General features: G+C 45.7%; 1 protein-coding gene and 1 long non-coding RNA gene across 2 annotated transcripts in view; one reads left to right on the plus strand and one right to left on the minus strand.

Annotated features, from left to right (window-relative positions):
• The window catches only part of LOC140399059 (uncharacterized), a 231,556-nt gene that overhangs the window by 126,819 nt on the left and 92,088 nt on the right, over nucleotides 1–12,649 (minus strand). The window lies entirely within an intron of this gene.
• LOC140399057 (tubulin beta chain) lies at nucleotides 411–7,459 on the plus strand. Its single transcript, XM_072488151.1, has 4 exons — nucleotides 411–585; nucleotides 5,026–5,134; nucleotides 5,217–5,327; nucleotides 6,248–7,459. Exons 1-4 carry the CDS (start codon nucleotides 529–531, stop codon nucleotides 7,300–7,302), a joined length of 1,332 nt encoding a protein of 443 aa, XP_072344252.1. The 5' UTR covers nucleotides 411–528; the 3' UTR covers nucleotides 7,303–7,459.

Consider the following 12,649-nt stretch of genomic DNA (forward strand, 5'->3'; position numbering starts at 1 on the left):
GATCTGAGAGAAACACGTCTAATATGCATTTGTCCGTCAATAACATGTTAAAAATATAAAGCAAATATATGTAAAGTGTAAAAATGCAAGTTTAAAAAAAGATGTGGTTGTTGAAATCCGTTTACTGACTTTGCATATGCTGCAAAGGCCGGTGCATTGCTAAATGGCATAATGCAGCCATCATTGGGAGTAGCTGTGTTCTGGCCCAGGCAGCAGATCTCAGCCAATAGTGAGAGCCGGCGGCTGACAGCGCGGCTCGTGTGCAAAGGGAGCGGCAGCTCTGATGGACGGGCTGGCCGGCCAATTAGAGGCAGCGGCGGCCCTGATGGTCGATGTGACCGACCAATCAGAGGCGGTAGCCGGCCGGCGAGGGCAGGCTCAGCGGAACGGCTATATATGGTGCAGCGGGCGCAGCAGCGGCTCACTTTGCGCGTCTCGTTCTTTTGTGCTCGGAAAGCAGAGGGAGGAGGAGCGGCGTGTGTGGGAAGAGAGAAGGAACAAAAAAAAAAAAAACTCCGAGCAACCAGGATGAGGGAGATCGTGCACCTTCAGGCCGGCCAATGCGGCAATCAGATCGGGGCCAAGGTGTGTGGTAGTGTGAGAGGGGCCGGGCGAGGGGAGCCGCCGAGGCGCCAGTGCGGCCTAGCTGAGGGGGGAGCCGCCCGCATTTTTCAGCATGGCTGCTCCGCAGCGCCACTCCCTGATTGTGCTGCGTATGGGCGGTTCCCGCGGTCTCTGCAGGCGGCCCGGCTGGGCCCTGTAATGGCGTCTGAGCGGGAGAGTGCGGCGTGGCGGCTTCTCAATGTGGGAGGGGGCGAATCAATAGTGTCTGAATTTTGGGTTTATCCGCGATTATTAATGGATTGTTGCTAACGCACCATTTCTTCATTCCTTTCGAGGATTAGTGAGGGCTGGATCGTCTCTGGGGTATATTAACGTGCGTGATACCCCTGGAATGACTGGGCTTTATTCGACGGTGTCGATTGAATTTTTTGGTGCAGGGGCAAAGCGGTTTTTTTTTTGGGAGGGGGAAGAGTGTTTGTTCATTAAATCCGAGTAAGGGTATTTAGGGCACGTTCCTTTGTACAGCAATTGGATTAAATCTGAATAAAGATGGTGCTCTTTAGAATTACAACGGAAAATTAGCTGAGTTTTTTTTGGGGCGGATGATCAAAATGGATTTCATCAATGGTGCCGGGATTACAAAGAATAGGGCACCTCCCTTATGAGGCTCTTCGTAGAGATGGGTTTATTAATCAATGAAGCCTTTATGGGGCTTAATCTTTTGGAGGTTTACTCAATTACATTGGGAAATCGAGTTAGTTCCTCAATTGCAAAAAAGGTTGAATTTTATCAAAATCGACTAAAAGGGTTTACTTAAAAACGACTAATAAAATGATCTTAATTGGGATCTTAAGCGGCTTATGAACTGGTGTTTTAATAGGGATGCAGAATCCACCCGTTTGCAGGTGAGTCTTTACTAAACGTACCACTTCCTCGCGTGTTCTGCTTGATTGAGGATGAACACATCCCTTACTTTCACCAAATGATTGCACCCATTTTTGTAAGTGATTTATCCATTTTCTGAAAAATTGCTAACATTCTTCCCTGCCCACCAGTTAAGGGATTGATCTCAAGATTTCCATCTGCTTTATTAGTATGGTTGCACTGTGCAGAACCAAACTGAAGCTTGCCTTGAGCTAATGGATTTCTGCAAAGTCAGCAGTGGTGCGATGTTTGAAACCTGGACGTGAGGTTTCATCAAATGAACCGACTTGAGATTAGAAACAGCAATTCAAGCATATGCATGCTGGTGCCAGGGACCAGATATTTTGTGGTAATTTGAATAATTACTTAATTCATTTAAACTTCTGGATTTAATTTACTTTAATTAGATTGCATTCTCTGGAATTAACCAGTTCAAGTTCATCTCCTAAAGTTCGTTTCTAAAATGTTGCATGGCAAATTAATTTAATCTACAAAACACTATGAAATCTCACCTGGTGTCTAAATGGGGTGGGGGGGGTCCAATGTATGAAGATTCTAAAATGTAGGGTTTTAGAGACACTACAACCCTGACGAAGCATTCAAAGTGGTAATGTGGAAAGTACAGCAGACCATTTTCCCACTGCACATTCCCACTGGTGGCAATGTAATCATTATCAGATAATTGAGGCATAAATTGGGCACACCTGCTGTGGCTTAGCTGCCTGGAATGCGACTGATGCCCATGTGAATTGCCAGCTAGTTGTCTGCCTTTGTCACTTGACTGCTATTGAACCCTTGGACTTAATTGAATTTGGAAGTCCTTGAAGCAGCGGTACTTGTCACATTAGGTGTACTGGTAGGAAAAGAACTACACTGATGCAAACCAGTGGGATGTGGAATTCTGCAGGGGCAACAGTCAACAAAATGTTGCATGGGCTGCACTCTGATCTGATGCCCACCGCTGCTTTAAATATTGTACTCTGCTTTCTGCCAGAGAATTGTGATTTCCTCTTGAATCATACAGCATGGGGGCCACCATAACTACCAGCTTTTGAAAAATGTCCAATTGGGTCCATCACTTTTCCCAAGCATAGTTTTCATTTACGATGATCAATTAAATCTGAATTGTGAAAAGAATGCTGGGTAGGAGAGGGTGAAGAAAAGGTCCATTTGCAATCATCTGCATTCTGTAGTTCCATTTCAAAATTGGTGTTTATAAATTAAATCAATTCATTAAATTGAATACTAATAAAGATCACTGTGACTGCAGTCACCTTCCTGCTTTTATATGACAAATCCTTTTCTAGAACTTTAGCCACTTGCACCTCAAGCTCAGCATCTGCTGTTAGATTCTGATCAGCACATGCTGATGTAGCATACTGCTTGGTGGGCCATGGTACTTGCACCAAGTGAGCAGAACCCCAGGTCTGGTGAATAGTGCTTTCTGTATAGCATGAGCCTTGGCTTACACCATCTTATTTTTACTCATCATCTGATGTGGATACTTTGGTCAGTTTTATATTGCTGCAAAGCAAAGTCAATTATGGATCTCTTATTGAAAAATCGTGACATTGTAATTTGACTGTCTGGCCACTTCAGAATGCAAGATTTAACATCTACAGGATCTAACTCTCAATGCAGCCACAAGCACTGAAATCTGAATTATAAAAGGGGTGAAGCGGAGTTATACATTCAAACATTGCCAAAAAAACAATGATGAGTGAAACTGCATCCTGGAAAGGTTTGAGTCTCTTGCTGTCGGTGACCCATGGAGAATGGTGGGTCAGAATATCTCCATCTTTGGATATGAATTCATGTGTCCAATCTTCCTATGTAGAAATACACTTGTACATGTCTCTGACTCGAGTATATTATGCCAATATCCTGCCAAGTATAGGCAGTCTGGCTGTTTAGCATAGTTTTGACCATATTAATTTATGAAGGTGACCATACATACAAATTGAGTTTTGTTGCAGGGAGGAATCAAAGTAAATGTGTTCTTTGGGTTCAGTGATAGCAAGCAGACTCCTCATTAGTACTGGCTGATTAGTGAGGATACAGAGTTGGAGTTTCTAGTTTAGTGATGACTTGATTTGAATAGGTTGGTACAAAGTAGTCAATTTGCAGATTACCATCTGAGGGCAGTGGGATTGAAACTAATTGGAAGGAGCCACAATGTGTTGGGCAGAACAATGATCATTGAAATTTAATGGAGATGGGCATTAGTGAGGAAATGTGTGTATTCCATAGTGCTAACATACTTGAGTGGTCTTCAACTCTTGATGAGCTGTTCTGCATTGGTTACCATATTTGGTAGTCATGCCACATGAGAACAGTTAACCACAAGTTGGGAGGTTTTGACACCAGGCTCTAACTTTCCCATAGAACTGACTGTTTTCACCAGCTTGTGCCTTTGTTGTGTTGGAAGCAGTCCAAAGACCCCCTTGGTGCCCAAAAAAACTTGGGCAATTGGAACAGCAACAACCAGTACTATTTTTGTAACACCTTGGTGTACAAATTCATTTGAGGAAGCCTGAGGTGTATTAGGATTTAAAATATTTTAAGCTAAAGGGGCTACCAAAACTGTGGGTGTGCAGTGAATTATGGAGGGAAGAGTAATTGCTGCTTCCTGTAGAAGGCCAGAATTGAATCAGAATTCTGATGAGAAGTCTAGGTGATTACATGTGGATTGGGAGGACCAAGAGCCAACATAGGTCTATGGACCGTAATGATAACTTGGCAGAACTTTGGTGTGGGAAAAGATACAAGCAATGGAATTGTAGATGGGGTGAGGGCAGTAGGGGTTGGTTCTAGAGCAAGCATGAATGAACTAGGTTGAAAGAGGCTAGAGGGGTTTGGGTCCTTGAGGGATAGGGGTGGCCTCCATCATGGAGACAGATGGTAAGGCAAAGGTGTTGAAGTGTCTCGTGAGTGATTTTTGTATCGCTTTATTGAAGTTGTGAATATTATTGGAATTGAGCAAGAAAAGGGGAAATGATTCATTCTGGTAAAATGAGTTGATTTCTAGTTTGTTCTCGAGCTGGTTTCAGGATATTTGTGAATTTTGTACCAACTACTATTGGGTGAACCAAACCCAGGTTTGTGCTGTTGCAGATTAGTCCTTGGCATTCCAGTGTAAGGATTCCAGCTTGTGAAGAACTAGCTGTTAAATATGGCAGAAATTAGAATTTGAGTGATTACTCCTAATCAACAAAGTTTTTGAGGTTGATATCCTTGGATCTTTTCAGGGGGAAAGGGAGCAAGGCAAGAGCCTAATGGTTCCTGCTGCTGCTCCTGTGTTGAGAGGGGAATTACAATCACTCCCATGCCCACTCATGCAATGTGCGAGGCAGCACAATTGAAACATTCCAAGTGAGTGGGGGCTGAAACACACATAACAGGAGGGGTTCTGCATATGAAGAGTTGTGCTGAAAGTAGCTTACTCATCATTAAGCCTGAAACAATTTTCCAGAATTATGATGACATGTACTGACCCAAACCTACAAGTTTGACATGTCTGATTATCTTTCCCTTCAGTTTTGGGAAGTTATCAGTGATGAACATGGCATTGATCCCACTGGAACCTACCACGGTGACACTGACTTGCAGTTGGAGAGGATTAATGTCTATTACAATGAAGCTTCAGGTAATCAAAGGCCTTTAAACATAAATTTCTTAGATTGGAGTTACTTTTATGGTATTCTAACCTGCTACCAATTTCCAAACAGGTGGCAAGTATGTGCCTCGTGCTGTCCTTGTGGACCTGGAGCCTGGTACAATGGACTCAGTTCGTTCTGGACCCTTTGGTCAGATCTTCAGGCCAGATAATTTTGTTTTTGGTAAGTGAAACTTGTACAAATAGCTCTGTTACTGGTTGATGGCTCTTGTGTAGGTCTCAACTAGTGGAGGTCATGTGATAAAATGTTTTATTTGAATTCTGATTGGATGGGCAAACAATGATGTCAGTTCATTAGGAGAGGCTGAATTGCACTTTGTCCTAGGTTTATGAATGTATACAGCTAACCTGTACATATTATCCTGTTTATTTCCTTAAAGTGTCCACAATTTCTTTTTGAAATCATTGATATGTTTCCAACACCTTTTTGTAAGCAGTGAGTTTCCTATCTCCCCTTTGACTGCCACTGCTGCATACACTAACATTGTTCACCATCATAGTATTCCATATTAAAATGTTTGGTCAGTGTTTGACGTTTGACAAGATCCTTGTGGTGTTCTGTCTCCTTTTTCTCCCCCCCCCCCCCCCCCCTTTACTGGATGATGTCCCTTTCCTCACTAACTTGCTCAGGCTGCAACATGAACACTGCCTACAATGAGCTTTTCAGGAACCCATCAAATTGGCACCTGGCATTCAGGCCATCTAACACTTCGGTCAAATAACTCTGCTATTCCTTGCTGCTCCCATTCTTAACAAAATGGCATGGTATTAATGAACTCTAATATTGCAGTAGCTTAACCACTTCAAAGCTAAACTCTAGGCTTGTTAGCATTAATTTACATAGTTATCACTACCTTGATGTCCCAAAATTCTACAACCAATAAACTGTAACTATTGTGAAAATCAAATATTGTTCCTGTTGCAGTCACCCCCTTGTGCATAAAGGGTATACCTGCTATTATGCAAATTAAAATGTAAATTGTGTACAAGTATTGCCTGCATTGTTAAAACTAGACCATTAATTGTAACTTGGCAGTTTTACTACAAAGAAAATCTTTAAAAACATGGCATCCTTTGTTTCAGGACAAAGCGGTGCTGGCAACAACTGGGCCAAAGGTCACTACACAGAAGGAGCTGAACTGGTCGACTCTGTTCTGGATGTGGTGCGGAAGGAAGCTGAGGGATGTGATTGCCTCCAGGGATTTCAGCTCACCCATTCACTGGGTGGTGGTACTGGCTCTGGCATGGGAACACTCCTTATTAGTAAAATTCGTGAAGAATACCCTGACAGAATAATGAATACTTTCAGCGTTGTGCCTTCACCAAAAGTGTCAGACACTGTAGTAGAACCTTATAATGCAACTCTGTCTGTCCATCAGCTTGTGGAAAACACTGATGAGACCTTCTGCATTGATAATGAGGCACTGTATGACATCTGCTTCCGTACCCTCAAACTCACAACTCCCACTTATGGTGACCTGAATCACCTTGTGTCAGCCACCATGAGTGGTGTAACAACCTGCCTGCGTTTCCCTGGTCAGCTCAATGCTGACCTGCGTAAACTAGCAGTGAACATGGTCCCCTTCCCCCGTCTGCACTTCTTCATCCCAGGCTTTGCTCCTCTGACCAGCCGTGGTAGCCAGCATTACCGTGCCCTCACAGTACCTGAGCTTACCCAACAGATGTTTGATGCAAAGAACATGATGGCTGCCTGTGACCCTCGCCATGGCCGTTACCTGACAGTTGCTGCCATTTTCCGAGGCCGCATGTCCATGAAAGAGGTGGATGAGCAGATGTTAAATGTACAGAACAAAAACAGCAGCTATTTTGTTGAATGGATTCCTAATAATGTCAAGACCGCTGTCTGTGACATCCCACCTAGAGGCCTCAAGATGTCTGCCACCTTCATTGGCAACAGCACAGCCATTCAGGAGCTGTTTAAGCGCATCTCTGAGCAGTTTACTGCCATGTTCCGGAGGAAAGCTTTCTTGCATTGGTACACTGGTGAGGGCATGGATGAGATGGAGTTCACTGAGGCTGAGAGCAACATGAATGACCTGGTATCTGAGTACCAGCAATACCAGGATGCTACAGCTGAGGAAGAGGGTGAATTTGAGGAGGATGAAGAGGTTGCCTAAGCAGTATTGTAGTCTGAGCTAACAATTTATTCATTTTGCAGAGACCTGTCTAATGTCCTTTTCTTTCTATACTTCTACACTTTTCATGTGTTCTGCATTTCTATCTTACGCTGTATACAACTTCAGTTGTAACTTCCTAGTGGCATCTGCAGCATTGACTTGTATAATTGGAATCACTGTATACATGTAATGGGTTCTATATTCTTCTCTCAACTGAAATTGTAATGTTTTTCTTGGAGTGAAGAATCCTGGTAAGATTTTTCTCTTTTTTTCTTTCGTGTTTTCCCCCCTTCCCAAGTGAGGAAGTTTTGATCAGGTCTGCTGTATTGGACTTGTCTTTGAGAACAAAAATAATTTTGTTGGTGGTTTGCTAATAGAACCCCCATAGCATTATAGTGGGATCTTTTTCCATTAGGATGCAAATTGACTGACTGCCAACCCAACTAACCTGGTCCTGCTATGTGAACAGCGCATCTTTAAAATATAGAGACACTGGCCTGTCTCCAGAAGACTGACTGCCTTTTCATCATGGTATACATTTTTTTTTTACAGTCCTTAGATATAATTTTATCCACAATGTTGCTTTTTTGGAGGGAGGGTATCATTTTTGACTCTCTGGATTTCTGGCCAGATGTTAATCATTGTGAAAGTGAGAAATTGTAAAATGTGAGTATTTTTGATTTATAAAGAATGAATCAGTGCCACTGTATTGATGCAGAAGAATTCCATTGACCTAATTTGGTTGCTACTGTATTTATTCAGTAGGGTTGCCACTTTTTTTCATATCCAACAGTCAAATTGGACTGACAACAAAGTTCACCCTGTAAATTGGGCAGAAAATACTTTCTGTGAAATCTGTTTGCATTTTCTCAATGTTTTCTATCCACATTATGCTCAGTAGAGCAGTCCAATTCAGGCTGTGAATCTGTCCACTGACCTGTTTGAATTTTCTAAAGTGGTAGCCCTAATGTGGCAAGGCATGCTCATTCCACACTTCTGCAAAGGTAGACAGTGGCTTTCTGATCTAGCTGCCAGCATTCTAGGCAGAATGTGTAAACACCATGTTTTATTGGCAACATCAATGTCACTATCCAAATCTGGGCTGTTTGACTGCTAATGTTCTGAAACCTTTGTATGGAGATTGCTCCTGTAAAATAAATCATGTTTGACCATTAAATTAGCACAGCATAATTTATCTCTGAATTGTTATTATTCATGTCATATTGTTCCTACTTTTCCTCTTTCATGGAATTTGGGTGTAAATCCCAACAGTACAGAAGGTCATTAGCCCATCCAAGTCTGCACCCTTAACTAGGCCAAGTCCCCTGCCCTATACCTGTGACTCCACCTAACCTGCACATCTTTGAACTGTGGAACCCCCCCCCCCCAATCCAGACACTGGGTGTGCAAACTCAACACGAGGGGCATTAGAATCTCCCTGAAATTGTCAGCATGCAGGTAACAAATGGAAAATTTTGCAATCCCATGGGGTGATGCAAGATTCAGGCCTTGAGGTCTAGTGTGCTTTGGGGTGGATGTTCTCATTTGATAAGATGGATTCATAATTGGCTTAGTGGTAGGAGACAGAGGGTGGTGACAGTTGGCTGCTTTGGTGTCCGGAAGCCAGTGGTGTCACAGGATCTGTGTTGGGCCTTTATTTGTCATTTATATAAACAACATGACAAAGGGAAGGGGGTAGGATCAGTAAGTTTGCGGATAACACAGATTGGCCTGGTGGTTAACAGTGAGGTTGTGGACTTTCAGGACATTGATTACAAAAGCAGGGAGGTCATGGGAGTTGTGTAGAACTTTGGTGAGGCCACACTGGTGTACGGTGTGCAATTCTAGTTGCCACATTTTAGGAAGGATGTAATTTCATGGAGGGGGTGCAGAGGAGATTTACACAAATGTAGCCTGGGATGAACCATTAAGTTAAAGGTTGGCTAGGCTTTGGTTGTGAAGGGTGATTAGTGAGGTGTGTGGATAGGGAGCAGCTATTCCCCATAGTTGAAGGGTCCGTTTTTAAAAAAAAAAATGTTTTTATTAAGAATTTTTCAATAACATTTCCCACCTTACTACCCCTGTAACAAAGAAACGAAAAAGAACTCGCGTGAGACATGAACATGGCAAGTCAATAAGATACAAAACTTTGTACATTGGATTCTTCCCGTACATGTCAGTTTCTGGATCATTTGTGTGTTCTTGCTCAAATGACCCCAGAGAAAGCCCCCCCCCCTGGGTGGCTGCTGCTGTCTGACCTTCATCTAACACTCTGCAAGATGGTCTAGGAATGGTTGCCGCCGCCTGTAGAACCCCTGCGCAGACCCCCTCAAGGCACTGCCTGTAGAACCCCTGTGCAGACCCCCTCAAGGCAAACTTTATCCTTTCCAACTTGATAAACCTTGCCATATCATTTATCCAGGCCTCCACGCTGGGGGGCTTCACCTCTTAACACATTAGCAAGATCCTTCGCCGGGCTACTAGGGGCGCAAAGGCCAGAATGCCGGCCTCTTTCGCCTCCTGCACTCCCGGCTCGTCCACTACTCCAAATAGGGCTAGCCCCCAGCTTGGCTTGACCCGGACTTTCACCACCTTAGATACTGTTCCCGCAACTCCCCTCCAGTGCCGGGCTTGACCAAAACATATGGACATGGTTCGCTGGACTTCCTGAGCACCTCATCTGTCCTCCACCCCAAAGAAGCATTAGCCCTGCCTCAATCTCCTCCCCCAACTCCTCTTCCCATTACCCTTAAGCTCCTCTACCAACGCCTCTCCCTCTTTCATATCCTGGTATATCGCTGACATCTTATCCTCTGACCCATATGCCCGAAATCACCCTATCTTGAATCCCCTGTGCCGGGAGTAGTGGAAATTCCCTCTCCTGCTGCCTCACGAACGCCCTCACTTGCATGTACCTGAAAGCGTTTCCTGGGGGTAGTCCAAACTTCTCATCCAGCGCCCCAAAGCTCGCAAACGTCCTGTCAATGAACAGGTCCCCCATTCTTCTAATCCCTGCCTGATGCCAGCTCTGAAACCCCCCCCTCCCCGTCCATCCTGCCTGGGACAAACCGATGGTTGTCTCTAATCGGGGACCACACCGAGGCTCCCGTCGCACCCCTGTGCTGTTTCCACTGCCCCCAGATCTTTAGCGTTGCCACCACCACCGGGCTTGTGGTGTACCTTGTCGGCAAGAGCGTCAGCGGTGCTGTCACCAGTGCCCCCAGGCTTGTTCCTTTGCAGGATGCCTTCCAAGCCGCCCCCTCTCCCTCCATCACCCACTTATGGATCATTGCCACGTTGGCTGCCCAATAGTAACCACCCAAATTCGGCAACGCCAACCCTCTATGCTGCACTCCAAGAACCCCCTCCTTACCCGTGGGGTCTTGCTTGCCCACACAAATCCTGTAATGCTTCTGCTTACCCTCTTTTTTTTTATTAAAAAAAAAAAAGGCCTTGGTGATCATAATTGGGAGGCATTGGAATACAAAGAAACCTCGGGAGGACGACCATTTTAATTGACTGTACCCTGCCCGCCAGCGAGAGTGGCAACATGTCCCACCTTTTTAAAATCCTCCGTCTGTTCCACCAACCACGACAAATTAAGTTTGTGCAGTGCCCCCCAGCTCCTAGCTACCTGAATCCCCAAGTATCGAAAGCTCCTTTCCGCCCTCAATGGTAGGTTGTCTATCCCTCTTCCCTGGTCCCCCGGATGGATCACAAAGAGCTCACTCTTTCCCACATTAAGCTTATAGCCAGAAAAGTCTCCAAACTCCCGTAGGATCTGCATTACCTCAACCATCCCTCCACTGGATCCGTCACATACAGCAACAGGTCGTCTGAGTACAACGACACTATGTTCCTCTCCCCCTCGAACCACCCCCTTCCATTTCCCTGACTCCCTTAACGCCATGGCCAAAGGTTCAATTGCTAATGCGAACAGAGGGGACGGGGCACCCCTGCCTCGTCCCTCGATACAGCCGGAAATACTCTGACCTCCGCCGGTTCGTGACCACACTCGCCACCGGGGCTTTATATAGGAGCTTAACCCAACTGGTAAACCCTCTCCTGAAACCTCAACACTTCCCAGAGATACTTCCACTCTATCTGATCGAAGGCCTTCTCTGCATCCATGGCTGTCACTATCTCTGCTTCTCCCTCCACTGCTGGCATCACATTTAGGAGCCTTTGCACATTGGTATTTAGCTGCCTCCCCTTTACGAATCCTGTCTGGTCCTCGTGAATCACCCCCAGGACACAGTCCTCAATCCTCATGGCCAACATTTTTGCCAGCAACTTCGCGTCTACATTAAGGAGCGAGATCGGTCTATACAACCCACATTGCAGTGGGTCCTTATCCCGCTTCAAGATCAAAGAGATTGTTGTCGCCTCTGACATTGTCGGGGCAGGGTCCCCCTCCCCCTCCCTTGATTCATTGAAGGTCCTTACCAGCAACTGGGCTAACGGGTCTACATACTTCCTGTAGAACTCTACTGGGAACCCATCCGGCCCCGGGGCCTTCCCTGCCTGCATGCTCCCCAGTCCTTTAACCAGCTCCTCCACCCCAATTGGTGCCCCCAAACCAGCCACCTCCTGCCCCTCCACCCTTGGGAACCTCAACTGATCCAAGAATCGCCACATCCCCTCTTTTCCCCCTGGGGGCTGGGACCTATACAGTTCCTTGTAAAAGGCCTTAAAAGCCCCATTCACTTTCCCTGCACTGTAGTTCCCCTGCCAACTTTGACTCCACCTATTTCCCTCGCTGCCGTCCTCTTGTGGAGCTGGTGTGCCAGCATCCGGCTCACCTTCTCCCCATATTCATATATTGCCCCCTGTGCCTTCCTCCACTGTGCCTCTGCCTTCCCTGTGGTCAACAGGTCAAACTCCGTCTGGAGAGTTTGTCTCTCCCTGAGTAGTCCCTCATCAGGAGCCTCTGCATAGCTCCTGTCCACCCTTAAAATCTCCCCCACTAACCCCTCCCTTTCCCTGCCCTCTCTCCACCATGTAAGCCCTGATGGAGATGAACTCTCCCCTGACCACCGCCTTCAGCGCCTCCCATACTACTACCACCTGCACCTCCCTGTTGTTGTTAGCCTCCAGATACCTTTCAATACACACCCGCATGCTTCCTCGTCTGCCAGCAGTCCCACATCCAACCTCCACAACGGGAATTGGTCCCTCCTCCAGCTCCACCCAGTGCGGGGCATGGTCTGAAATGGCTATGGCTGAATACTCCTTTCCCTCCACTTTCGGGATCAATGCCCTGCCCAGAACACAAATTATTCCGGGAGTAGGCCTTATGCACGTGGGATAAAAAAGAAAATTCTCTGGCCAAAGGCCTGGCAAATCT

This window comes from Scyliorhinus torazame, chromosome 22, assembly GCF_047496885.1.
Source record: "Scyliorhinus torazame isolate Kashiwa2021f chromosome 22, sScyTor2.1, whole genome shotgun sequence".
Classification (NCBI taxonomy): Eukaryota; Metazoa; Chordata; class Chondrichthyes; order Carcharhiniformes; family Scyliorhinidae; genus Scyliorhinus; species Scyliorhinus torazame.

Excerpts from the sequence above, each read along its gene's own strand:
- LOC140399057 (XM_072488151.1), top strand. The coding sequence starts at position 529 with ATGAGGGAGATCGTGCACCTTCAGGCCGGCCAATGCGGCAATCAGATC. Across the intron at positions 586-5,025 it reads GCAATCAGATCGGGGCCAAG|TTTTGGGAAGTTATCAGTGA; the intron begins GTGTGTGGTAGT and ends CTTTCCCTTCAG. Across the intron at positions 5,135-5,216 it reads CTATTACAATGAAGCTTCAG|GTGGCAAGTATGTGCCTCGT; the intron begins GTAATCAAAGGC and ends ATTTCCAAACAG.